Genomic DNA, 27,882 nt, shown 5'->3' on the forward strand with positions numbered 1-27,882 from the left:
TCAGATTCAAAATCATCGCGACTGGCTTTATATGTACAATGAACTAAGTCTGACAAAGCTTCGCCCAGTTCTTTGCACTTGCTTTGCAGAAAACTACTTTTTATCAGCAATCTAATTTCTACAAATTGCAAGACATTTGAAGTAGAAATCAAGACTAAAGCAGTAGAGACACCCTTCTGAAACTGGACAGAGCTGTTTTAGTCAGTCACTGATGTCAGCAATACAACCTTATTGCAAATATTTACTTGGAAAGAAAATTCAGTAAACTTGGGAAATTCTTCATGATAAAGGGCTGCAATTCTTCGGTTTTACAATATTCAACAGTTATATCAATTTTATGAAAATAGGAGTCACAGCTGGAGTGTTATTGATAGCTACTATGTTTGGAACAATTGCTTTTGACATAAGCCAAACACGTGTGTGTGGAAGAGACGCATGCATCTCTGAATGATGTTCCATTCATACATGCTTTGATCAAATGTTCTGAAGTTCACTTTGCATACAGAGTCATAGAGATGTACTCATTTATTGCAACAGCACTTTATGAAATGCATGAAAGTCATGTGCATTGACCAAGATAAATTTGAACATTGATCAGAATTTACCTGTGTGCTCTGAAGTTAGTATTCTTCTTGCATTGGGACGTGAATGATGGTAGGGATGTGAAGAATTTTCCAATTAAGATACATTCATAGCATGAATTAAAGAGTGACTTCACTGCAATTAACATTTTTGGTGGGAAACATTGAAAGCCCTCAAAGAATTTCAAATTGGTATGAGACATAAATATCAATGATATCAAAAGTTTACTACAGTAACACAGACAACCAGGAAAAATTGTTTATTTCACTTTCTCATCGAATAAAATTCCCAGAGAGCAGAAAGATGCCATTTGGCCCACTGAATCTCCACTGACCCTCTGAAGAGCATCCAATCTGGACCCCAGCACCCCAATGGGTGATTCACCAACCTGCACATCCCTGGACACCAAGGGCAATTTAGCGTGGCCAATCCATCTAACCAGTACATCGTTGGACTAAATCATAAAATTGCTAATGGAACATTCACTACAGCTAACGCACTTAGTTTGGGTGGGTTGTCAAACTTATACAAGCATTGGGAGGTTCCATGAACTTCCACTACCCAGCAGTACAAAAATCCACATTCTGTTTAGGAACAAGAGGAGAGAATAATCTCAGAAATACTCCAATTGTTCTTCCAAATCTCTCACATGCTTATGACATCAAAGGATACTGAAACTCCTGTCTGTTATTCCTAAATGCCAGAGGTTAATCCTGAGGTCGTCAGCTGACATATATGTCTCACAGTCACTGTTGACAGAAATGGAGTTGATATGGTAGGTGTGAGCATTAGCAAAGATCTTCCGTGGAGTCACCTCCACCATCAAATCCATGGGTTTCAGCACTGGCACCTGGGGACAGAGACAGATCACATTATAGTACAGCTGTGTTTCATAAATTCATGGCTAATTATTAACTACCATTCCTGAAGGAGTCAAGCACAGATTCTTTGGTGTTGAGGTGGCTCCAAGATGGCACCTGTTGTGGAAAAGTTTAACTGAATTGATTCTTTCTGGCAGAGTTAATGCCTGATGCAGCAAGTCTACATTACTCAAGTTTGCTTTTGATGGCAATCAACTGGATTCATTGGTCTGAAGAAATAAACCAGTCACTGGAGCAGAATTATTTATGCTGACCTTCAAATAACTTGGCAAAATAATACCCTCAGAGATAGCAGGTCCTGGCTCGGCATGCACCAAGAAATGTATCAATGTTTTGCATTTAGGATCTCTGTTTATCTAGACAGCTTTAGATGACCTGAAACATGGTCTCTTCAAAACCCCACTCATCCAGAGGTTTATATTCTTTCAGAGAAACTAAAAATATCAGACAAATTGAAACTGTGCTGATGTGGATTTGTCAGTTGTTTGGTTTGGGCACTTGAAAAGAGTGGACAGCCAGCATATGTCAGGCATCCTGCCTAGCAAAAGAAATAGTAACTGGGCAGAGTAGCACAGCATAGTGAGAATCTAATCCTTTAACCTTTTAATTTAAGCTGAAAGCAAAGAAAATTACTCAGGATGTACAATGGATAATTTGATTTGGAAAAGTAGTACAGGGCTCTTGCTGTAATAAAGTTGGTTAAAATGTGTACCCACCCAGTACCAAATCTATGATTCCTGTTGAGCAAGGGTATGTTGCACGTGGCGACTTGTACTTGATGAGGGAATAAAGCCAACATAGATTACTCCCAGCTACCTACCCAGAACTAATTCATAAATTCAATGATAACAGAGAATTGGATGCAGCTCATTTGCTCTTTACTCCCACAAAAGAAACCCATAGCACTGAGGAATCTAGACAGAAAAACAAATAAACAGGCTAAAGATTTCACTTATGGACAAAAACAATCCCATATCATTTTTTTTTCTTGATTTAGGATCTACTCACATTTCCTGAATTGTTTTGCAGCAATTGTAGCATATTTCTTGCCCTAGCAAACTTGTTTTAATATTCATTCAGAGAATGTTGCTGTTGTTAGCTAGACCAGCATTTATTACCCAGAAGGCAGTTAACAGTCAACCACTTTGCTGTAGGTCTAGAGTCACATGTAGGCCACATTAGGTAAGGATGGCAAATTTCCTTCCCTAAAAGGACATTAGTGAACCAGATCCACTTTTACAACAATCAACAATGGGTTCGTAGTAATTTAACCCCAGAATTTTTTTAAAAACTCTTATTCAATTGCCACCATCTGCAATGGCAGGATTTCAACTCAGGTCCCTAGAACATGCTGAGCTTCTGGATTAATAGTCTAGCAATAATACCATTAGGCCATCACCTCCCTGAATAGAATAACTTGTCAGTTCCTAAGTTGGTTGTAAGTAGGTTGACATCATCTGAAGCTTTACTACAATGTCATGCAGGCATGTTATCAGTCAGCAATAACAGGGATGACCTTTTCTCCAAGTCACTCTTTTATACTGCTACAAATTCCTGATGGCTTTCCTTTATCTCTGGTGATCACTCATGCTAACATCTGGCTTAAAGCCTTGCTTCTGCACAAACAGTAGTGTACAAGTTAATCAGTTTAACATGCTACAGTCTATGAAAAAAATACAAAAACAGACACTTAGTTTTATTTAAGCACAAAAGTGATTCACTGTTCTGTCCCTAAATATGGATATAATGATATGATGCCATCAATTAGTGGTTTTAATCTTTTTTTCTTATTCAGTCATAGGATAGGACATCACTGGTTAGGCCAGCATTTATTACCCATTCCTAATCGTCCAGAGGACAGTTAAGGGCCAACTATGTCTCAGAGTCTGAAGTTACACATAGGCCAGACCAGGTAAGGACGGCAGGTTTCACAGAATCCCCAGAGTGTGGAAGCAAGCCATTTGGCCCAACAAGTCTACAGCGACCCTCCAAACAGCATCTCACCCAGACCCCATCCCGTACCTTCTCCGAGTAATCTTGCATTTCCTGTGGCTAATGCACCTAACCTACACATTGCTGAACACTCTGGGAAGTAAGTATGGCCAATCCACCTAACTTGCACAGCTTTGGACTGTGGGAGGAAACCAGAGCACCCAGTGGAAAACCAAGCAGGCACAGGGAGAATGGGGAGAGGCTATGTTGCAGCTGCACAAGGCACTGGTGAGGCCACACCTGGGAGTACTGTGTGCAATTTTGGTCTCCTTGAGAAAGGATGTACCTGGAGTACTGTGTACAGTTTTGGTCTCCTTGAGAAAGGATGTACTGTCATTAGAAAGGGTGCAGAGGAGGTTCACGAGGTTGATTCCAGAGTTGAGGCGGTTGGCTTATGAGGACAGACTGAGTAGACTGGGATTATATTCATTGGAATTTAGAAGAGTGATGTGGGGGGATCTTCTAGAAATATATCAAATTATGAAGGGAATAGATAAGATAGCAGTAGAGAGGATGTTTCCACTGGCAGGTGGAAAGATGGACAAGCGGGCATAGCCTCAAAATTAGGAGCAGCAGATTTAGGACTGACAGGAGAAGGAACTTCTTCACCCAGAGCGTTGTAAATCTATGGAATTCCCTGCCCAGGAAAGTGGTTGATGCTACTTCAGTAAACGTTTTTAAAGCCAAGATAGACTTTTTTGACAATGAAGGAATCAAGAGTTACAGTGAGAGGACGGGTTAAGTAGAACTGAGACCACAAATGATGAGCCATGATCTTACTGAATGGTGGAGCAGGCTCGAAGGGTCAGATGGCCTAATCCTGCTCCTAGCTCTTAAGTTCTTAAGTCCACACAGACAGTTGCCAGAGGTGAGAATCAAGCCCAAGTACCTGGCACTGTGAGGCAGCAGTGCAAACCACTGAGCCACCATGCCGCCAAAAAGGACATTAGTGAACCAGATGGGTTTTTCCAACAATCAACAATGGTATCACAGTCATCATTAGACTCTTAATTTAAGGAATATTTTCTATTGAATTCAAATTCCTCCATCCACCTTGGTGGGATTTGAACCTGATGTTGGCTCAGGGGCAATGGGACTGATTATTTCTTTCTCAAACAAATTAGAATTAGAATTTTAAATTAACAATCATTTGAAGTAATATTTGTAATGTTTCCTCTTCAGGTCAATTATAACAGTCAAACTCCTGTAAACTCTTAACATTTCAACACATCGGAACAATCTTTGACTTTAACCAACAGACATATGTCTCAGTAATTCCTTGTTAACTCTGCCCCTCCTGACTGAACAGAGTTAACACGACAAACATTGAGTCATTCCCTTAGCAATGTTACCATTTCACCAACTTCATTTACATTTCTGACTATTTCATTGCAATGCTCTTGTTTACACAATTTAAATATTAGACTTAATTTTTCAACGCACTCTTCCTTTAAAAACATCATGATCCGGTAACAGGCTGTGATCAAATGAATAGAATTCTGTATCCATAATGGTAGGTTGCTTAGGGAATCAGTTGTTGCAATTCTACCTGAATTCTTTTGTGTGGAAAGAATTGATCAATATCCTTGGACATCAAAATGACAATGTTGAAAATAAACCTTTTTGAATAAAGGGAACATGTTGAACCACATAAGACTCATCATACAGACCAAATGTGGAAACATCTTTCCACTGTCTCAAACGAGTAAGGAGTGCTGAAATGAAAGCTCTGTGCTTGGGTCAGGTTTACTAAAGGGGTAGAGACGAGACAAAAGGAGACAAACCTGCCCTCTAGTATGGACTAGTTTCCTTGTCGATACACTCCAGATTGCTGAGGGTGTAGGATATGTTGTGTAAAAGTTAACAATTCCAAAGAGTTAAGGGTCTCTCAAATCAGAGCAAGGTATTGAGCGATTTTTTTTCTTTTTGATAGAATGTTGCAGCTGAAGGAAGGACAAAGTGCAGATTACAAGATGTGAGACTTTCAAATTGGTCTGTTCTTGTGAAATTAGCCATGATTTTATATAAGTCTTCAAACTTAGAGAGATAGGACAAAGGAGAGAGGAACATTTGTTTGCAGTAATTGAGCAATCAAGAAATGGTATGAGAGTAAATGAGAGTAGGAGACATTTTTGTTCATATTCCGAGGGTTTGAGAGATGGCAGAATTCATTTGATTATTGAATGAACTGAAGTCTACATTAATTTTTAACAATAGGTTACAAAGGAGAAAGGAAATGGAAATGGGAATACAGTTGACAGGAATTGAAACATTCACTATGTGGAAGATAAGCAGCCATACAATCTGATCAAATGCAATAGCATATTTCTGTGCAATGCTATGTAAAGGTACTGGCTGTTTGTAGGGACAAGATTGAGGCACAGAAAGTTCTCCCCTTCTTAGGTGAATTCCCAATTTGCCTGGCAAAGCAAATAATTTCAAATTAGACATAAATGACCAGACTGAACCATATTTTTACACTAATTACTCTGTAGTCTCCAGTCTCCTTCAAGGAAACCAGACATACATTACTGAACTTTAGGAAGGCAAATTTCAAATGTTGAATTTACCCAAAATGAAATGTGAATTTTTCATGCTGCAGCAAATATTACAATCGAGTTGAAACTTTAAAACACAGCAATCATGGCGACGAATTTGGACCCAGTTAAGTTGCAGGATTGTACAATGCTTGAAATTAACAGTAGTTGAGAATTTATTTTACTTCTAAAAATGTACGAGGTCTCACTGAAATAAAACACTGCTTTTCTCGATGGCCACAGTTGTCACACATTGCAACGTAGCTGCTCGATGAAGCAATCATTAATTTAATGTCTTGGGTAATCATTTCCAAAACGGAGTGAAAGCAGCAGTCAGCATCTTAAAAGTGGATATAATGGAGATTTCCTCCAACTACTTCCCACAGCAAAGGCAGGATTTCAAGCGATCTATAGCAAATTGATGCTCAGCAGAGTGTTAAAGAATTATCTTTAGATCTTCAGAGCTTGACAATTTTAGGTAGTAAGAAACAAACAGAATGAACCTTGCAGCAAACAATAGAGAATAAGGTGGGGAACAATAGAAGTTGCACAGCCGAAAAGCTCCAGGATAACTATCCTGGACTTTCACTCATCTAATCCAACTAGGTAACAATTCCATTTAATATACAATTAGCAGCATAAAAACAAAGATGATTTATTTGTAGACCATTCTACTAAATCCTGCACTGAATAGCTTTACTAGACTACTCATCAGCATGCATTTCATGCCTTAGAGAATAACTTATTCATATACCGCATTATTACCTCAAATCCTTTCACAGTTTAGCACAGGACACATAAAACAGGTTAGGGAGCACATCTGCTGTTAGTGCCCCTAAAATACCATTTATTGGGTTCAGTATTACAAACAAACTCCACTGTGTTATTAAGGCCAATTCTTTTAGCAGTGTCAGTCGAAATCTCTTCTGGAAAAGCTTTCAAGAACAGTCCATATTCATAATGGACTAATACAGATCCATCTTCGCAAGTATTCTAAGTGCTTTACATTTTATGACATAGAACTGCAAGGTTAAGGGACTGATATCTAAACGAAAAAGGAAGAAGCTATTATTGGGTACAGTGGCCTACCACGAGCTAGGGCACAGCTCCTTTTTCCATCTACCTTTTATCCTTTTACCCCACGGTTTCATTCCCATTTCTGTTTAGCAGGCAATTGGAAGCCAGCTTTCAATATTATAAAGGAACATAATCAGGGTTGACCACAGTACTTCTGCCAACCCAGCATGTTACCATTTTACCACGCTGGATTGGACGGGAGTTTGTGCTTCCCATTACTGAAGTAAAGTTGGAAACAGTGGTCCATTCCCCAGTTCCTTTACAGGATTGCTTCCAGCAACAGAAACACTTCAAAAATTTTCTTCTATCCAAACTGACCTTAGAGTTTGCCAATCTCAGGATAATTTCATGATGCCAGCTGAATTTACAGTGACAAAGTAAGAAGTCACAGCTTGAAGAAAAATCAAATCAGATTTTACTGCTGATTCTAAGGAAAAAAAAATTCCAATTTGTGGAAAGATCAATGTCTAAAATGAGTGGATCTTGTCTGAATATAGTGAAGGATCTCTGATCTGCAGCCAAACATTTAACAATATCTGGAACTTTCAATACAGATTTATTAAACCTCCCAAAAGGTGGGTGTCAAATAAAATACAGAATCAATTCAAGCAACATGATCGCAATTTCAGCAGAGACGGTCCATAAGGTGATACTTTGACAATTGCAGCTCATCTAAATTAACTTGCAGAAAGTGTGGAAAGTTAGAATAATCACATCCCTTGGGATGGTGCAGCCTCCAGGCATTATCAGGTCTTTCCCATTTATTGGCAGACTCATCATCCTGATCTTGGACACCAAGTCAAATCTGTCAGAAATGTCAATTGGCAAAGTCAGGAAAACCAACAGGCCCCATTTAAATGAGTTATGGACTCAATAAATGGTGCACAATTGAAAAACTGCTCTCAGCAAGAGGATTCCAACCAATTTCAACAATTCAGTTTCCTTTCACTTATTGTGAATTGCAGAACTGAGGTTTCAGAATTGCATTCATCTCTTGGTGAAAGGTGCATCTAAATGTATAAACTATCAGCTGACAAAGAATTAAAGAATATGCTATAAATTGCCGGGGAAGTTAGTTCTGCTGGTGTAGCTTGCAATATTTTTAAGCCGATAGCTGCTTCAGGTCTCGGACATACACTCAAGAAATCTGGATTGTTCATTGTTGCCTGCTTTATGAAATGTCCTGTGACGCTTTCCCTCTCGTCCTTTTTTTTTTGAGATTCTGTCACAGTTTGACTCCATTTAAGAATTGCACATATGTGTTTGTGTGGCTTAATTCTCTCATCCAAGTATGCCACAGGACAACTGAACTAATTTAGATTAAAAAGAAATCAATACGATCAACTTTCCTGACTGGTAAGGAAAAAAAACAGAAAAACAGAAGTGAAACTACAATATAAATAATGAATCAAGTAATGCTATGCCTTGTGTTATCACATTAGGAGTGCAGAGGAGACAAAGTGCTTTCTGCTTGCCTTTTTTTTGGCTCATTGCATGGAAGAATTTTTTAAAAACAGGATAAATTGAAACCCAGCATCAAAGAGTGACATCACAGGTAAACCGTAAATTCATTAATTGGTAATAGATACTAATGTGACTATTGATTATAGGTTACTTTCAGATTGAACATCTATACAGAAAACATTTACAGGTTGCAAACTGAAAGACCAGTACAACATTTTTAAAACTAAAATTACAAACTTAGTAAATAAAAATAGAGATGTCGGACCAGATGATGTACTCTAACTGTGGGCACTGGTGGACCCCACTGTGGTTCACAGTGACACCATCTGAAACAAGCGCTTGAGATTACTCAAGATTGACGATCAGAATTGATGAGAGCTGCAGTCTGAGCTTCAAAACGTGACACATCAGGGAGGGGGATAATTACTTGGACATTATGTTTCAGGAGACAGTCACACCCCTTTGATTTACTACCTCAAATTGAGTGGTCAGGGACAGGTGGGTGTGGCTACAGTCAAGGCTGGCAGAGAGATCCAGGAGGTAGTGCTGAAGAAACCTCCCCCCTTGAGCTTGTTCAACAGGTTTGAGGTTCTTCTTCCCCACGTCGATTAGAGTGAGAGCTGTAGGGAGGATGAGCAAACTGATCATAGAACCTTGGGATAGGGAACGATTGAAGAGCCGGACAGGGGGTGGGGAAGAGAATAGAATTGTAGTTGTAATCAGGAATAGCACCATTAGGGAACAGACACTGTTTTCTGTGGCCAGTTACAAAAGTCTCGAAGGCTGTGTTGCCTGCCTGGTGCCTACGTTCAGGATATTGTACACAGGATACAGAGGAACTTGGAGGGGCAGCACAAAGGTCCAGTTGTGGTCCACGTGGGTGCCAGTGATACAGGTAAAAAGAGAAAGAGAGAGAAAAAAAAGGAGGTTCTTCGAAGGGGACATGGGCTAAATTAAAATGCAGAGTCAGAGTCAGAGAGTAATAATCTCTGGATTACAATCTCACCCATGAGCTAAGTGGCAAAGGGTCAACAAGATTGAAGAGGCAAACGCGTAGCTCAAAGATTGCTGTGGAAGAAACAGAGTGAAATTTATCAGACACTGGCATCAGTACTGGGAAGGAGGGAGCTGTCCTGGGACCAGAGTCCTTGTAAATCACATAATTAGGGCTGTGGATAAGACTGAGATGGAAATGTGTTGCTGGAAAAGCGCAGCAGGTCAGGCAGCACCGCCTTCCTAACCTGCAATCTTCTTCCCGACCTCTCCGCCCCCACCCCAGTCTGACCTATCACCCTCACCTTGACCTCTTTCCACCTATCACATTTCCGACGCCCCTCCCCCAAGTCCCTCCTCCCTATCTTTTATCTTAGCCTGCTGGACCAACGTTCCTCATTCCTGAAGAAGGGCTAATGCCCGAAACGTCGATTCTCCTGTTCCCTAGATGCTGCCTGACCTGCTGCGCTTTTCCAGCAACACATTTCCATCTCTGATCTCCAGCATCTGCAGACCTCACTTTCTCCTGTGGATAAGAGTGTAAACTAAATGGTCAGTGGCAAGGGGTGTTCAGTTGCATGGAAAATTATGGAGAAAATTAAAGGTGGACCAGAGGTTATTAAAGTTTACACAACAAATATTAGGATAGAGGTTATGGTCAAGATCAGGCATCTAACTTAAGGCACTGCAGATACAAGGACAAATATGAGAAGGGGATAGTCAATACAGGAATGAGTGTGCTGTACTTAAACAAATGCAGTGTATGAAACAAGGTAAATCAAATTTAGTGCAGATTGAAAATAGTAGCAATGATGTCATGGGTATCACAGAGACTTGGCTGCCAGGGAATCAGGGCTGGGAACTAAAGATCTATGGATACTCACCCTATCGAAAGGACCGGCAGATCAGCAAAGGTGAGGGGAGGGGAAACGGGGTTCTATAGTTACAAAGAAATTAAATTAAATCAACCACAAGAGATATAGATTTGGAGGCTGTGGGAAGATTTGAGGAAACACAAAGGGAAAAAAAAGGCCCTGATTAAGTTGTACACCGGTTTCTTCATAATGATCAGATGTGGGTAGAAAACATATCAGCAGATGGAAACAGCATTTAAGAAAATCACTATTACACTTATTGTGGGGGACTTCAATATGCAGGTGGTTTGGGAAAATCAGGTTGGTAATGGATCCCAAGAAAAGGAATTCATGGATTGTGTACGAGCTGATTTTTTGGAGCAGTTTGTGGCAGACCCACTAGGGAACAGGCAATTCTAGATTTAGTCATGTGTAATGAGGCAGACTTCATTAGGAAGCTTAAGGGGAGGAAACTGCTTTTTTTAGGGGTGGGGTAGACCATAATATATAATGGAATTCACCCTGCAGTTTGAGAGGGAGAAGGTGGAATCAGATGTAACAGTATTATAACTGAGTTAAGGTCATTACAGAGACATGAGGGAGTAGCTGTCTGGATGACTGGAAGGGGAGCCTAGCAGGAAAGACAGTAGAGCAGCAATGGCAGGAATATCTGGGGATAATTCAGGAGGGTCAGCAGAAATTCATCCTAAGGAAGAAGCAGCATGCGAATGGGAGGATGAGGCTGGAAAAGCAGTAGTGGGGAACAAAGAAATGGTGGAGGAACTGAACAGGTACTTAGCATCAGTTTCACAATGGAAGACACCAGCAGCTAATAGAGCTTCAGTGAGTCAGAGGCAGAGGGGAGTATAGTGACCATCACTAAGGAGGTAGCACTGGGGAAGCTGCAAGGTCTGAAGTTTGTTAAATCATCCAGAACAGATGGACTACATTCTAGGATACTGAAGGACTTGGCTGAAGAGACTGTATGTACAATGGTGGTGATCTTTCAGGAATCAGGGAGAGTCCCACAGAACTGGAAAATGGTCAACGTAACACCCTTGTTTAAGGAGGATAGAGGCAAACGATAGGAGCTTACAGGCAGATGGCTTCACCTCAGTCATTGGTAAGATTTCAAAGCCCATTATTAAAGGATGTGATTGCGCAGTATGTGGAGGAGCATGATAAATTAGGGCTGAGTCAGCACAGCTGACTAATCCTTTAGATTGTTTTGAGGTGGTAACAGGCAAGTCAGTTAAAGAAGAATCAGTGGATGTGATCTATTTGGATTTCCAAAAGGTCTTTGACAAAGTGGCATACTGGAAGTGGCTAATTAAGAACCCATCATATTTGGGGCAGGGTATTGGCATGGATAGAGGATTGGCTGACTGACAGAAGGTAGAGAGTGGGGATAAAGGGATCTTTGCCAGTATGGTAACCGGTGACAAGTGGATTTATGCACAGCTCAGCGTCAGGACCACAACTATTTACATTACACGTTAACGATCTGGATGAAGGAACTCGGGGCATTGTTGCTCGGCTTTCAAACGACAGAGGTAGGTAGTGTTGAGGAAGCAGGGAGGTTGCAGGGGCTTAGACAGGCTCAGAGACTGGGCAAATAAGTAACAAATCAAATACCAATTGGGAAAACGTGGTTTTGCATTTTGCTATGAAGAATAGAGGCATAGACTATTTTCTGAATGGGGAAATGCTTCAGAAATCTGAAGCACAAAGGAACTTGGGAGTCATGATTCAGGATTCTCTTAAGGTTAACACGCAGGTTCAGTTGGCAGTTAGGAAGGCAAATGCAATGTTAGCAGTTATTTCAAGAGGGCTAGAATAGAAGAGCAGAGATATACTGTTGAGTCTGTATTAGGCTCTGGTCAGACCACGTTTGGAATATTGAGAATAGTTTTGAGCCTAGTATCTAAAGACAGATATGCTGGCATTGGACAGGGCCCAGAAGTAGTTTACAAAAATGATCCAGGAGACAAAGGGCTTGCCATACAAGCAGTAGTTGAGGACCCTGGAACTTTATTCGATGGAGTTTAGAAGGATGAGGGGGAATATGAGTGAAACTATGGAGTACTCAAAGACCTGGATAGAATGGACGTGGCAAAGATGTTTTCACTAGTCAGAAAAACTAGGACCCAAGGGCACAGCATCAGGGTGCTGCTATGACCCTTCAGAACTGAGGTGAGGAGCAATTCCAGGTGAACCTTTGGAATTCATTGCCATAGAGGGCTGTGGAGTGAAGTCATTGGTTGTAGTTAAGACAGAGATAGGCAGATTATTGATTAATAAGGGATCAAGGGTTACAAGGAGAAGGCAGGAGAATGGGTTGAAAAACATATCAGCCATGACCAAATGGAGGAGCAGAATCAATGGTCAAAGAGTGGCCTAATTCTGCTCCTATATCTTGTGGTCTTATGGGTCTGGATATAAGGTTCATTCCATTCCAAGTGAGACAAAATACACAATAGACCCAAACATTTATCAGCATTGACATATTGTAACATGGAATACTATTTTCTTACCATCCTCAACTCTCACCCTATGCATTCCGCTCAAAACACAAAAATACCTAACACACAGCGATTCTTTCTTCTCGGTATCTCATTGTTAATTCAGTAAGTTAGCTCAGTTAGCTGAATGGCTAAGTGTAGGGCAGTGTGTGATATTACATGAAAGCCTGTCTCATTGCCTAGTCCGATTTTTAATGTCAATCAGTGCCTTTTAAAGTATATAACCACCTGACTCTTGTGATATTACAGACTTCAGAACTCTAACTGTTCATGGAATAAATTAATCAACAAAAGACAAGCTATTATGCACAACAATAACTCTGTCTGGAAGGAACTGTTGAGGAACAAACACAAGCTGTTATACAGAGACTCAAGTAATCAGCCATGTCTTGGTGGGATCGCATAAACAAAATTGCTTTGACACCTGCTTGATAAACTGGATGCTTTATTACCACAAAGGATAAGGATTGCCCCGCAGAAGAATTTAGGGAGTTAATCACAGGATAGCCTTGTCTTCAGACAAACAGTCAATGCCAAATGTAACAAGAAACAAAGAAATTACTTTTCATAAGGAAGACAGCTGCAATGTTGCAGTACCTCGGATGAAAGACTGTAAATAAATCATCAGTATGTCACCTCAGAGTGAAGGACAAAAATCTGTATAAGGATCAAATAGCATAACAACTCAACAACAGAGCTTGGAAGAACAACACTGCAGAAGGATCAAGCCATGTCACTTCCATGCCCACTGTCAGACCATTGTTGATTGAAGTCTCGGCTAGATTTCACCATTAATCGGGAAATAGCTAAGTTGGGTCGCAGGCTTATACTTGCTTATTTGAGAGATCTAATAGCTGGTTGCTATGTGCAATAAAGTTTGAATTATTATTTATGTACTTGATCATCTGTGAGATTTCTTAATAAGTTGCTGAACTATACTGAACTTGTGGTGATTTACATAAAACCTTCAAAAGGAGAGGCCCTGCACCTCTGTCCCTTGCAGACTGTGGCTAAATAGCAATTTAATTTTTAGTTCAGAATCTCGTAAAAAAGGAGGAATTACAATCGAAATCATGCTTTTCTCTACCACAGAGAGGTCCAACATGCTTTTTTGTTCATTAAAAACTTTGTTTCGCCAATACTTGTAATTTAGGAAATGATCCAACCAATTTGCATATAGTAAGCTCCCTTAAATAGAAATATCCACTTAATTCCATGACATTGCTAATAATATTGGTTCAGGGACAAATACTGGTCTCTTCTTACCATATCTACTCATCTCTATTCCAAACATCTGCAAATTCGTTTGGTGCTCCTCAACTTATTCCTTCCAACCAGAATGCCCACCCACTCGTGCATCTTCTTTGACGATCGTTCGCTTCAAATCAATTTACCTTCCCATTTTCCTCACGATCCTGTTTAGGCTTTGGGATTTGAGACTGCTAGCTCTAGTGGCCAGCCTTGATCCAGGCCATTCATGCACTGGGACATCATGCAGCTTTACTGACAGTCTGTCTTTCATGCCACACAGTCCTGATAAAGCCACTTGGGCGTCCACTCCCTTTCCCTGCAACCTGTCAAAAACTTGAACAAATAATTTATCCATCTCCTGAAGCTATAATGATTTCTGCATCCACCACTGCTTTTGAAGAATATTCTTGTATCCCAATGATCATACAGAGGGTCTTGCTATAACACGCTAGATCCATTCTCGTGCAATCAGTGTTATAAGAAAATCGCATAATGGCAGCATGATTTAAACTAATGAGGCTGGAATCATGTTATAATCAACACAGGCTTTGAAACTTGGAGCTTTAGAAACAGTGTCCCCAATTCATCAATCATGTTAAAGCGAATTTGTATTAATGAAACACATGTAGCATGAAGCTGTAACATGTTTCTGAGCTTTTCAGGGTGTTTGCTACCTTTAGCTTGCAAGAATATGGCTCTTGTGGGACCCAATAGGACAAAGCAGCAATGCAGTTTTTTTAATTATATAAAAACCTATGGAGCACGGGCACCCCACTTTCTAATCAATTTTGCAGCTTCATGACCCATGAGATGGGTTTCCTGTGAATGTTTAACATGTGGCTTGGCTAATATCTTCAATCGCTTACTAAAAATTAATTCCCTTCACGCTCGGGGAGATGAATCTAATAACGATCTCAACGGGAGCTGTCATCATTGTCTAGCTATGAACCAACAGAAAGGGCTCTATCCTCTGATTACAAAACAGACCATATGTTCATTTTGTGAAGGATCAAACAAGAGGAGCATGCTTCATGACATTCAAGTATAGATCAAAACTACAACTGTAAGAATCATCTAATTTCATGAAAAATACACATCATTATATGCTGAGATCAACTCAGCCCAATATCCCTAAATTGCAGACTACACTCAGTTGCAAATATGAACAACTCCAATTATTTATTCCCTCCAACTGCTTCTCAAATATAGAATAGGTTCAATTTTACTGAAAATCTGAACAAATGAACATCTTGGGGTTCAGCCAGGGGAGGGATTAAAAAACAACTTGCTTACAAAGGAGGCTTCAGGGAATGAGCTCCGGGAATCCAACAATGGAAATGGATAATAGAAAGGAAAATTACGAGGGACGTGAAGCTCAAAAAAAAAATCACATTTCCCTTGGTCCAGTTGCTTCAGTCCAAAATTAACTGATCAAAGTATTAAGTCCTGTTGGTAAATCAGCCCTAACATCTTTAGGTCATCACACCATCAGTAAATATCCACAGTAAGCTTTCAGCCTAACAACAATTATCATTATTTGTGGTTATATTTTCAAATAGTGCCTTTACAATTTTATTAGAACTACATTTCTGCTGATAATTTTCTGAAACACCTTTCACATTACGGAACGTAAGGAGCTTTATAAAGCAGAAACATAGGACAATGGTGCACAGCAATCTTATAAATGGAGAACAAGTATACCTGGCATAAGATGGGCTTGAGGGTTTAGGGCTGTGCGCTTACCTTTGGAGGCATCCTATGTATATCAAATCTTAAAAAGAGTGTCTGATTCACATAAACACACAACTTGAAAGAGCAGCTGATTTATGATATATTCCTTTCCCAATTAATCTAATGGAGAAAATGTCTAATGCATGGAAGATTCAAGTTGCTGATATAAAACTTGCTGGTTTGATCACTAAGCCTTACTCCGATGGAGACAGTTAAATCTTCCAAAGTGATATGGAAAGCTTTCATCTTCTAGCTGAGAAAGTACAGACCGTTATCTAAATGAAAACTAGATATTAGTCAGGAAGCCTTGCATGACACACTGGCAACATTTGAATCTTCCAAGCTTCACCATATGCTCTCCTTGCAAACTATGAGTTTATCTTTCCTTTTCAGACGCTGCGACCTTCTGAGCTTTCAAAATGTTGTGCTCTTTGCTCAGACATACATTGTCGTATTTTTTAAAAGCACAGCTTTTGCCATAAAACTGTAAACCATTATCCAAACCTCGTGCAATAGAGTCATGCACATCAATCACAATCATCAGGTTGTCCTATAAAATCGCATCCTCCTAAAATTAAACTCAAAGGCAGGCCATAGAAGAAGGGTAACAAATTTTATTCCTATCAATTAGCATCCCTGTGGGCTTTACTCTTTTGGCCATGTTGTAAATTACACTATGGATCATTATCTGAAAAAAACTACTTGTTCTCAATTTGATGGAGCAAGTCTCTTCTAACTTATGCTAAGTTACAAATCTGAGGAGCTTTGTTCACCCTGCGAATCATAAAAGAAACAAAAGATATTAATACTAAAATGCGTTAGAAATTAAGAATATGGTCTATGAAATATTCCTAAAGCTTCATGCATAGCAGACTCCCTCTTCAGTAAAAGGTAAAGTCCCCATAGTCCGACTGGATTACAGTGCTGCTCTCTCATCAGAGAGAGATGATTGGTGGTGGTTTCACCTGCGGGTCATGTCTCAGGCGGCAGGAGTGTTTGAGGAAGAGAGTCCTTTATGATAATCTCAGCTGGTGCAGGAATTGAACCCACACTGTTAGCATCACTCTGCATTGCAAGAGAATGATCAGGGAGAAGGTAGGGCCAATTAGGGATAGCGTAGGGAAGTTGTGCGTGGAGTCTGAGCAGATAGGGAAAGCCCTAAATGAGTCTTTTGCTTCGGTTTTCACCAAGGAAAGGGACCTTGTTGTGAATGAGAGCTTTGAGGAGTGGGGATACAGGCTTGACCACATCAAAATTGATGAAGTTGATATGCTGGAAATTTTGGAAAACATTAGGATTGATAAGTCCCCATGGCCAGACGAGATTTAGCCTAGGCTGCTCCGGGAAGCAAGAAAGGAGGTTGCTAATCCGTTGGTGAAGATTTTTGCTTCCTCACTCTGCAAGGGATTCGTAACAGAGGATTGAGGAGGCAAATGTTGTTACTCTTTTCAAGAAGGGTAAGAGGGAAATCCCTGGCAATTACAGACCAGTCAGTCTTACGTCTGTGATCAGCAAAGTTGTGGAAAGAATTCTGAGGGATAGAAGTTATGACTATTTGGCAAAACATATCATGATTAAAGGCAGTCCGCATGGCTTTGAGAGGGGCAGGTCATGCCTCACAAATCTTATTGAGTTCTTTGAGGATGTGACAAGACAGGTTGACTAAGGTCAAGCAGTGGATGTGGTGTATGCGGACTTCAGCAAGGCATTCGATAAGGTTCCCCATGGTAGGCTCATTCAGAAAGTCAGGAAGTATGGAATACAGGGAGATTTGGCTATCTGAATTCAGAATTGGTTGGTTGACAGAAGGCAGAGAGTGGTTGTAGATGGAAAGTATTCTGCCTGAAGGTTAGTGTTGAGTGGGGTCCCCAGGGCTCTGTATTTGGGCCTCTGCACTTTGTAGTTTTTATAAGTGACTTGTATGAGGAGGTTAAGGGGCGGGTTAGTAAGTATGCAGATGACACAAAGGTTGGATGTGCCGTTGATAGTATCGAGGGCTATTGCAGGCTGCAGCGCGACATAGAAAGGATGCAGAGCTGGGCTGAGAAATGGCAGATGGAGTTCAACCTGGATAAATACGAAGTGATGCATTTTGGAAGGTCAAATTCAAATGCTGAATATAGGATTAAAGACAGCATTCTTGGCAGTGTGGAGGAACAGAGGGATCTTGGTGTGCAACTTTTTCACGCAGAGGGTGGGACGTGCTTGGAATGAGCTGCCGGAGGAAGTGGTGGAGGCTGGTACAATTGCAACATTTAAAAGACATTTGGATGGGTATATGAATAGGAAAGGTTTGGAAGGAAATGGGCCGGTGCTGGCAGGTGGGACTAGATTGGGTTGGGATATCTGGTCGGCATGGATGAGTTGGATGGAAGGGTCTGTTTCCATGCTGTACATCTCTATGAGGGATCTATGTACTTAGAGTCAAAGTTGCCACCCAAGTGGATAGGATTGTTAAGAAAACATATAGTGTTTTGGCTTTCATTTACAGGGTGATCGAGTTTAAAAGCTGTGAAGTTTTGCTACAGCTCTACAAGTCCCTGATGAGACCACACTTGGAATATTGTGTCCAGTTCTGGTCACCCTAATATAGGAAAGATACAGAGGCTTTGGAAAGGATGCAGAGAAGGTTTACCAGGATGCTGCCTGGACTGGAGGGCTTGCCATATGAAGAGAGGTTGAATAAGCGGGGATTTTTCTCTCTGGACAGAAGGAGGAAGAGAAGTGATCTGATCGAGGTGTACAAAATAATGAGAGGAATGAATAGAGACAATAGCCAGAGACTTTTCCCCAGCGCAGGATGGACTAGTAGGAGGGGGTCATGGTTTTAAGATATTAGGGGAAAGGTATAGAGGGGACGTCAGACAGAGTTGTGAATGCATAGAATGCATTGCCAGCGGTGGTGGTGGAAGCAGAGTCATTGGGGACATTTAAGCAACTGCTGGACATGCACATGGATAGCAGTGAGTTTAGGGGTGCGTAGGTTAAGTTATTTTATTTTACATTAGGATTAACCCTTGGCACAACATCGTGGGCCAAACGGCCTGTTCTGTGCTGAACATTTCTACGTTCTATGTTCTATTGCAAATCAGCTGTCCAGCCAACTGAGCTAACTGACCCTCCCCTCAGTTTTTGATACCTGCAGCATTCAGCTGCAAGTTTCCTTTGGATTATTTCAGTTTTGAATCATCTTCATTAATAGGGAAACAACTCTATCCTAATTCCCACTGCTCTACAACACAGAGCACTGTTCTGGTTTTTGGAGAGCTATCAAGAATGAGTGCTCAAAACCACCACTGACCAGCAGTTAAACAGTTTACATCCACCTCCACGCTATGGAAAACATAAACAAGGCAGCCAGAATGCTTCAAATGCAGTGCCATTATTTGAAAACTGCAGTAAAACAAAAATACAAACTAAATTAAGCAAAACTTGGTTATTTTAAACATAGACTATATATGATTTGTAGCTGAATTATGATGAATAGCTAATCAATGGTTGTTATGAGGAGAGGTCCAGGGAACAATGTCGGAGGTCTGGGAATCTAATGTCGTGGTACAAAAAAGGGGAATTTGGTAAAGTTTGCATGCCAGACACGACAGTTGGTGTAGGTGGGTTGTGTAGGAATCGGAAATCCAAAGAGAGGTCTGATTTTGCCCTCATGAGGCTGCCCAAATGGCAACTGAATTAGAAAAGTCAAGGTGTGATCATTTAAGCAGACACACTGGATCAGAGGCATTAAAGACTAAAGAAAACACTGCTTGGGATATTAGCACAATAATCTGAAGTGAATTAAGTGCCTCGAGTTCGTTTTAATATGTTTTTTAAAAAAAAAACCTTTCACAGCTTTCACTTAGAGAAAAAAAAACCCCATCTGTTCCTGGACTGCTCCTGTTGACAGGACATGTGATGCTGTTGCAAAAACACAGGTTAACTATTTCTTCAGTTTCAATACTTAGTTTTTTTGCCTTTTTTTCAGATACGTTTTTATTACAGCTGAACCCATTTTGAATGTTTAATGAAGTTTCAAAACCACCTGTCATCACTTGCCTCAGCAAGAGGCCATGCTCAAATGTTCATCAACACGGAACTCTCTCTGATTGATATGGCTAGTGAAATGGGTGTCTACATTTACACCTTATTGAAAGGATTTAGGTCTTTTGTTAAATATGTTGTGTGAATTATACTTCCTTTTCACATGAAGTGTGTTTGAGAGACGAGATCCAACCTATGCATGAAAATTGGGCTCTTACTGTTCTACACACCACAGCAAGATCATCATTCAAGAGGTAAAATCCTTCAAAAGAGCCTTCCCCTGAAACACTAACCTATCATTCATTCAGTTACTAAAAACCTACAGGACAACTGATGTGATATGGAACCTGCTCTGCCTTTATTAATAAAGATGTATACCACCAAACATGAGCACAAAAAGGATCTACAATCCTTTAATCCTGGCAATGTTAAAAGATAGCTAAAATTATTTTAACCTCTTGCTGCAACTAAGTGATCTGTCCATTCTTTTCTTGTCACCAACCAATTCAAGCCACATCATCCATCAAACCAGATAGAAGCAGAATCAAGAAATGTACAAAACAAAGTAATGCACAGAATTAATAATAATCTTTTCCAAACTAGTATTAGAGTCAGAGTCAGAGATGTACAGCACGGTCCAACCCATCCATGCCGACCAGATATCCCAATCCAATCTAGTCCCACCTGCCAGCACCCGGCCCATATCCCTCCAAACCCTTCCTATTCATATACCCATCCAAATGCCTTTTAAATGTTGCAATTGTACCAGCCTCCACCACATCCTCTGGCGGTTCATTCCATACACATACCACTCCTGTGTGGAAAAAGTTGCCCCGTAGGTCTCTTTTATATCTTTCCCCTCTCACCCTAAACCTATGCCCTCTAGTTCTGGACTCCCCGACCCCACGGAAAAGACTTTGCCTATTTACCCTATCCATGCCCTTCATAATTTTGTAAACCTCTATAAGGTCACCCCTCAGCTTCAGACGCTCCAGGGAAAACAGCCCCAGCCTGTTCAGCCTCTCCTTATAACTCAAATCCTTCAACCCTGGCAATATCCTTGTAAATCTTTTCTGAACTCTTTCAAGTTTCACAACATCTTTCCGATAGTAAGGAGACCAGAATTGCACGCAATATACCAACAGTGGCCTAACCAATGTCCTGTACAGCCGCAGCATGACCTCCCAACTCCTGTACTGAATACTCTGACCAATAAAGTATTGCAAAAATCTGAACTATCACTGTCAACGTGTATTAAAAATATTGTCCTCATTCTGCAAATATTAGATTAGATTAGATTAGATTACAGTGTGGAAACAGGCCCTTCGGCCCAACAAGTCCACACCGACCCGCCGAAGCGAAACCCACCCATACCCCTACATTTACCCCTTACCTAACACTATGGGCAATTTAGTATGGCCAATTCACCTGACCCTGCACATCTTTGGACTGTGGGAGGAAACCGGAGCACCCGGAGGAAACCCACGCAGACACGGGGAGAACGTGCAAACTCCACACAGTCAGTCGCCTGAGGCGGGAATTGAACCCGGGTCTCTGGCGCTGTGAGGCAGCAGTGCTAACCACTGTGCCACCGTGCCGCCCAAATATATATAATTACATTTAATTTAAAAGCAAGATACTGTTTTTTTTGTAAATCTCCCGGAGTGAACAAATAAGTGCTTTTTTAAAACTAAGATACAAAACTATTGCATCATAAGAATGTAAGAGATGGGACTAAGAGCACACCATTTGGCCCATTGACCTAGCTCTGCCATTCAAAACAATCAAAGCTGATCTGACTGTGGTCTCAACGTCACTTTCCTATCACCCCTCAAAACTGCCAACTCAGTCATCAATAGAAATCTGTCCAACTCAACCTTGGCTATATTCTCTGACCCAACCTGCATTGCTCTTTCATATTCCTAAGAATTCCAAGATTAGCAACTTTCTGAAAGTGGAAATTCCTCTCACCTACTTGTTATACCTTATTTTTAAACTGTGCCTACAATTAACAAGTTCTGAGGAAGGGTAACTCGATCCAAAACCTTAACTCTGATTTCTTTCCACGGATGCTGCCAGAACCGCTGAGTTTTTTCAGCAATTTCTGTTTTTGTTTTTGCAAGCAGAGTTACTCAGCATCTCAGGAACAATCCTGTCAAGATACCTCAAGAACCTGTGTGTTTCAATAAGATCATCTCTTGTTCTTCTAAATGCCAATGAATGACAGAGCCAACAACTTCATGCTGCACTGATCTTTGTTCAGCACTCTAACAAAATAAGAGAAAAGGCATTTCTGTAAATCTAATTTCCAATTTACTTCAAACTACTTAAAGTTCTAATCAAACAAGATTTCTATGTTTCTTGAAAATGTGCTGACCATTCGCATTCAGACAAAACCTACCATCATCACTGGAATCCATTTTGATGTAGTTTTGCTAAAAACTGTTCAAACTAAAACTGTTGGTAACATTTCAGTTTTCTCTCCCAGAGTGTGAAGCATTCCAGACATTTTTTTAAAAGACGAATCAGTTGTTATTACAGCGATTACAGAATTGAATACTTTTGCAAGCATATTAATTTTCAGACAACAGCAGGCCTTTGCATCATTAATACTGAAGTGGTTTTCATTCAGGGATATCTGGCAATACAATGTGACTGAAAATGTGTTGCCAGAAAAGCGCAGCAGGTCAGGCAGCATCCAAGGAACAGGAGAATTGACGTTTCGGGCATAAGCCCTTCTTCAGGAATCCTTCGGGTTTATGCCCGAAACGTCGACTCTCCTGTTCCTTGGATGCTGCCTGACCTGCTGCGCTTTTCCGGCAACACATTTTCAGCTCTGATCTCCAGCATCTGCAGTCCTCACTTTCTCCTCAATACAATGTGACTGCCTCAGCTGCTGCACAGTAGACAGAAAGATGCCCATTCAAGGTAAGACGTTTGATTGACAGCTCAGTGAACAACACTTCGCCAGAGAGCTGGGAGAGAGCTCAGAGATCAGTCATTCATATCTGCGAATCGTAACCTTTGTTTCGCTGTCCCTCAGCAGCAGCCAAATCTTTGGAACACTCAATGATAGCAGGATTTCCTATCTTAGAGATAAGTGGCAGTTGGTTCAATGAAAATAGATGAAAACAGAAAATTGCATGATTTGGTACTTTCTTTGATACACTGAATAGTAACATTCTTGACTGAATTTTTGCCACAAGTAGTACATGAGTTCCTCTCTTGCAAAATAAGCCAGCGGCTTTATGTCATTGTCATTCTTTTTGGATGACCATCTGAAAAACAGAAGCAATGCACATTGTTTTCAACAATGGTCAGAAGGGTTGATTATTATGGGGCAATATTGGTATTGCTTCTAAGCCATGGTATTGATGTCAAACACAAAGCAATGTTCAGATCATAGGGCATTTGAGGACTGTTTATGGGACAGATAATGCTGATCACAAGACAGGTAAAGCAAGTCCAAAAGTTGTAACAATGCAATTTTAACAAAGCTTATACTCAAAACCTCAATCTCTATAACTCCACATTGTATAAAATGTGAGATTTAAATAAGTCTCAAATGGCTGTTTTATTTATACTAATGCTGTGACATCAGTTTTGAGTTTATTTTCCTCATTAGCATCTATAATGAACTGAGTTCTGAACATTTGCAACACATTTTCATAAAAGCAATTCTCTATAACAAGCCAAAATGATGGAACTTGCATTCTGCTCTGCAGTTTGTTTTCATCATTCAATGGGAGGAATATGTAAGAGGCAGATTGCAGTGTTTGGTTAGGATTTTCAGGATGGTTTCCAGACATTGGAACACTGTCATTCCCAACTGGTCCCCACCAGGTTTTTAAAAACATCACATACACAGGATGTACATTCTCATTACACCCACTTGTTTATCAGCTCAAATTGACTTCAGGAAGTCCCCACTCACCTGCAGCACTGTAACTGTGGATAGATCCTTCATTCTACCTTCTTCATCTTTGAGGTTATAACCTTCTGGCCTCTTATCCCTTTCACTGACCTTCCATAATTTAATCGTTTTATCTATGGAAATCAAAAGGACAAAAGACAATGTCAGCTTTAAGTGATAAACCATTTAATGGTGAGAGTTGAAAATACAGACGTTATGTTGTTTCTTTTCACAAGTACATCATTCTGTTTAAAATGTCTGCGTTGAACAACCCATCGAAACTGATGTTTATTATCCATTCTACTGAATGAGTCAGAGATCAAAATAAACACAAGGTTTGGAAGTCGGCCAAAAGTTGGAAAGAAGAGGAACAGGCCGAGAATTTTCAACTGTGACTGGTACACCATTTCCCAGCACAGTCCTGTCTCCATCCCATTTCTGGGGAGGCTCAATAGGGGAGGGAGTGGGGTGGGGTGAGTTGCCCCATATGAGTGTAAGCAGTGGGTGGCCAATTGCAGCCATTAATGGCATGTTTCGAGACTGTTCTACTGCATCAATTGGAAGCTCTGGAGGTGAGGGAGAGAGCAAGTAAACAACAGTGAAACAGAGCCTGAGTGAGAAAGCATGAGTCAGCGAGTGCACCACAAAGCGGGAAGGATAATGTGCGAGAGGGACAGAGTAAATATTATACACCTGCAAATGTTTGTGCACAAATTTCTCCCTAACTCTCCCGCCTGGGAGTTTATTAATCTGGTCATAAGATTCTGTAAAAAGATTCACTGCACCCTAAAGTCAATCTCTTTATGTTCATAACGGTGTCTTCTTTTGACCTCGTGATCTATGCCACATTGCTCCATAGGATCCTAACTACTGGGTCCACTAATGCAAACTTTCAAAAACTGCTTTCTGCTTCAGGTAAAGATCAGAGGTTTAAATAACTTTTCTGCTTGTGCAGATATTCTGGATGGAAATATTTTTTATGTACTGTAAAACAGTCGGGAGGTAATTTTAAACAAAAAAAAACTACTTACAATCCCTGCTTTTGCCACGGGATTAGTCACACAAGACCCTTATTCCTGCACCGGGCATACTCAACAGTGAGATCTGTCCAAGGCTCATGTTGGCAAAAGTGAGGACTGCAGATGCTGTAGATCAGAGTCTAGATTAGAGTTGCGCTGCAAAAGCACAGCAGGTCAGGCAGCATCCGAAGAGCAAGAAAATCCTGATGAAGGTCTTTTGCCCGAAATGTTGATTTCCTACTCCTCGGACGCTGCCTAACCTGCTGTGCTTTTCCAGCACCACTCTAACCTAGAGCCCAAGGTTCATGTTGGCCAAGGGCAAGGACCCTGTACCACCTCCTCCTCTCCATCCTCACTCAATCTCCTCATTGCAGAAATCATCATTAATTTGGTCTGCTGATGTTTTGAATTTAGGACTTTCTAACAGCAAGTAAATAACTGTTCATAACTGAAGTTACTCATGCACTGTATTTAACTAGATTAGATTAGATTACAGTGTGGTAACAGGCCCTTCAGCCCAACAAGTCCACACCGACCCGCCGAAGCGAAACCCACCCCATACCCCTACATTTACCCCTTACCTAACACTACGGGCAATTTAGCATGGCCAATTCACCTGACCCTGCACATCTTTGGACTGTGGGAGGAAACCGGAGTACCCGGAGGAAACCCACACAGACACGCTGAGAACGTGCAAACTCCACACAGTCAGTCGCCTGAGGCGGGAACTGAACCCGGGTCTCTGGCGCTGTGAGGCAGCAGTGCTAACCACTGTGCCACCGTGCCGCCCACAAACTAGGCTTTCGAAGAAATGTTATTGCCATTTTGGAACATTTAAAGGAAATTTGAACCTGATGGTTCCATCGGCTCTGTCAATTCTGCCTCAGTCCAGGATCCAGTGGCAATCCTGGAGCTTGTGGCCACATGCAGTACCATCACTGACCACTGCTACAAGTGGCGCTGCTGTTTCTAGTGGTGTGTAGACCATTGATTGATCAGCAGCTCTTGGAGAAAGAATACCCAGAGGGTAAAGAAGCTGATTGGAGTGGGAGTTCCAGGCGTTGGAGTTGGTTTGGAGGAGACCATGGAGCAACTGTAGAGGAGTCAGTGGACAGGCCCACTGCTGCAACCATTAAGTACTGCACAGTACATGAAGATGGTTTATCAGAGGCATCCTATGCCATATTGAGGTGCCAACGTATGGAAGGCAGCATTCAAAGGGAAAGCAAGCTACACCTCATATAAAAGCCAGACCATGATACAGCGGAGCAGTGTAAGGTAGCTTTCTAGGCTTCAAATCATGAAAAGGGCCAGAAATAGACTGTGCCACAGATAGCCACAGTTATTCGCTGGAGACCACTACAGACCACAATCATCAGCTGTGGTTTTCAACTCTATTTCATTATCTTCCAAGCATTCTACAGCGCTGATTCATAAGATGTTGCTCCATTGCAGCACAGGTCTCATGAAACAATACTTCAGATGCAACAGCCATCAAACAGATGGACGAGGAGAGAGACTCTCTTCACCCTCTGCCATATTGGATTTCCATTGACAGTCATTCTTCCACTTTCTGGGGTAACCATCAGGTTAAAGTATCCTTTAAATGTTCCAAAATGGCAATAATGTTTCTTCAAAAACCTTGTTAAATACACTGCACGAGTAACTTCAGTTATGAACAGTTGTTTTCTTGCTGTTAGGAAGTCCTAAATTCAAAAAACTTCAGCAGACTAAATTAATGATGATTTCTACATCCACTACATTAGTCAACTGACTAGGGACATAATCATAATTAGAATGATAATTGGCCATCTGTAGCTTAGGCCACATGACACATCTTTACATCCGACTAACTCCAGGAAGCATGAACAAGTGAAAAATATAAACAGGTTTTTTTTCTTGCAATAGTACAACTGATCAAAAACTAACTTTGATTAAGTTCACAGGATATTCCATCTTGTGTAAAATAATGATCTTTAACATTGTTATTAAACCTTAATGGAAAAAACAAATTGCTTTTCTTTGATAAACATCTTACAGCTGAGACAATTAAAGGGCGTAAACTGCTTGTCTGTGATGTTTCATGACATTTATACTCCCTCCTTGGGCACAATTGCTTTGTGAATGCAAAAGTAATTGAAAAATAACTACTGAGATTTCAGAATTAACATTATATATGAATTTCAATAATGGCACACCTTAATACAGCTGCTTAACATATTAAAAAAAATCTGTTTAGTCATTCTCAGCAGGCTATCAAACACTGAATGCCTCTCAATGAGAGGTTTGAACTCCAAGCAACCCCACTGTCTCATCTGTACCACAAAGCCAGAAACAATTCATTCACCAGTGAGCTATTTGCCATCCTTAAGGGTACTGTTGGAGAATGGAGTTAGGGCCTCATCACATTCTCCATCAGGGTGGAGGTGGTAATTTCGTAAGAGTAAAATGCCCAACTGCCATCCTTCTGCCCAATTAAAGGCACCCTCTCACTAAGTTAGCAAAAGGGCAGGGTATTAATTTCTACGCTCCAATCCCAGTTTAATATTTACTTCAAACCTCAGTCTCTCATTCCTACATTACATCACGGAGTACACTTCATAAAATACTTCATTAATTCTAAAATGTTTTGAGACTTCAAATGATTGTGAAAAGCAGAATAGAAGTGTAAGGCATTAAGTAGTGAGGTAGTTACTGGACTCTGAAAGAGAAATTGTTCATTACTTTATGGTAATCTGACCAAAACTATGTTATGAACTAGACTAATGAGGCAATATAAAATGTCTGGTCTACACTTATTCTAAAATATTTTGGAACACCTAAATTCCACTTGTTAAAATCCAGAGTAAGTAGAACAAATAGAATTTTGGTTAAAAGGATATTTTAGGACAATTTACACCTCTTCAAATAATGAACAGAAACCTTGGGTTAATTCACACATCATTAGAATAGCAATAACTGCCTCAGAATGGAAGGACGTGTCAAAAAGTTTGTTGCAATTTTATTTTTATCTGCTAAAGATGAACATTGG

The 27,882-nt window shown here is 40.6% G+C and overlaps 1 protein-coding gene across 6 annotated transcripts in view; it reads right to left on the reverse strand.

The window, feature by feature from the left end:
• The window catches only part of LOC122539411 (serine/threonine-protein phosphatase 2A 55 kDa regulatory subunit B gamma isoform), a 370,044-nt gene that overhangs the window by 126,610 nt on the left and 215,552 nt on the right, over nt 1-27,882 (reverse strand). For all 6 annotated transcript variants that reach the window (XR_015753322.1, XM_043674219.2, XM_043674221.2 and 3 more), the window contains 2 exons: nt 23,854-23,966; nt 1,255-1,432 (listed from right to left, as the gene is read on the reverse strand). Coding sequence is in view for 5 of the 6 variants with exons in the window: in XM_043674219.2 (XP_043530154.1) it covers nt 1,255-1,432; nt 23,854-23,966 (291 nt within the window). In the remaining variant the exon portion in view is untranslated. The remainder of the gene's footprint in view (nt 1-1,254; nt 1,433-23,853; nt 23,967-27,882) is intronic.

Source organism: Chiloscyllium plagiosum, unplaced genomic scaffold (assembly GCF_037043375.1).
Source record: "Chiloscyllium plagiosum isolate Xiang-an unplaced genomic scaffold, Cpla_swu_hap1 HiC_scaffold_36, whole genome shotgun sequence".
Lineage (NCBI taxonomy): Eukaryota > Metazoa > Chordata > Chondrichthyes > Orectolobiformes > Hemiscylliidae > Chiloscyllium > Chiloscyllium plagiosum.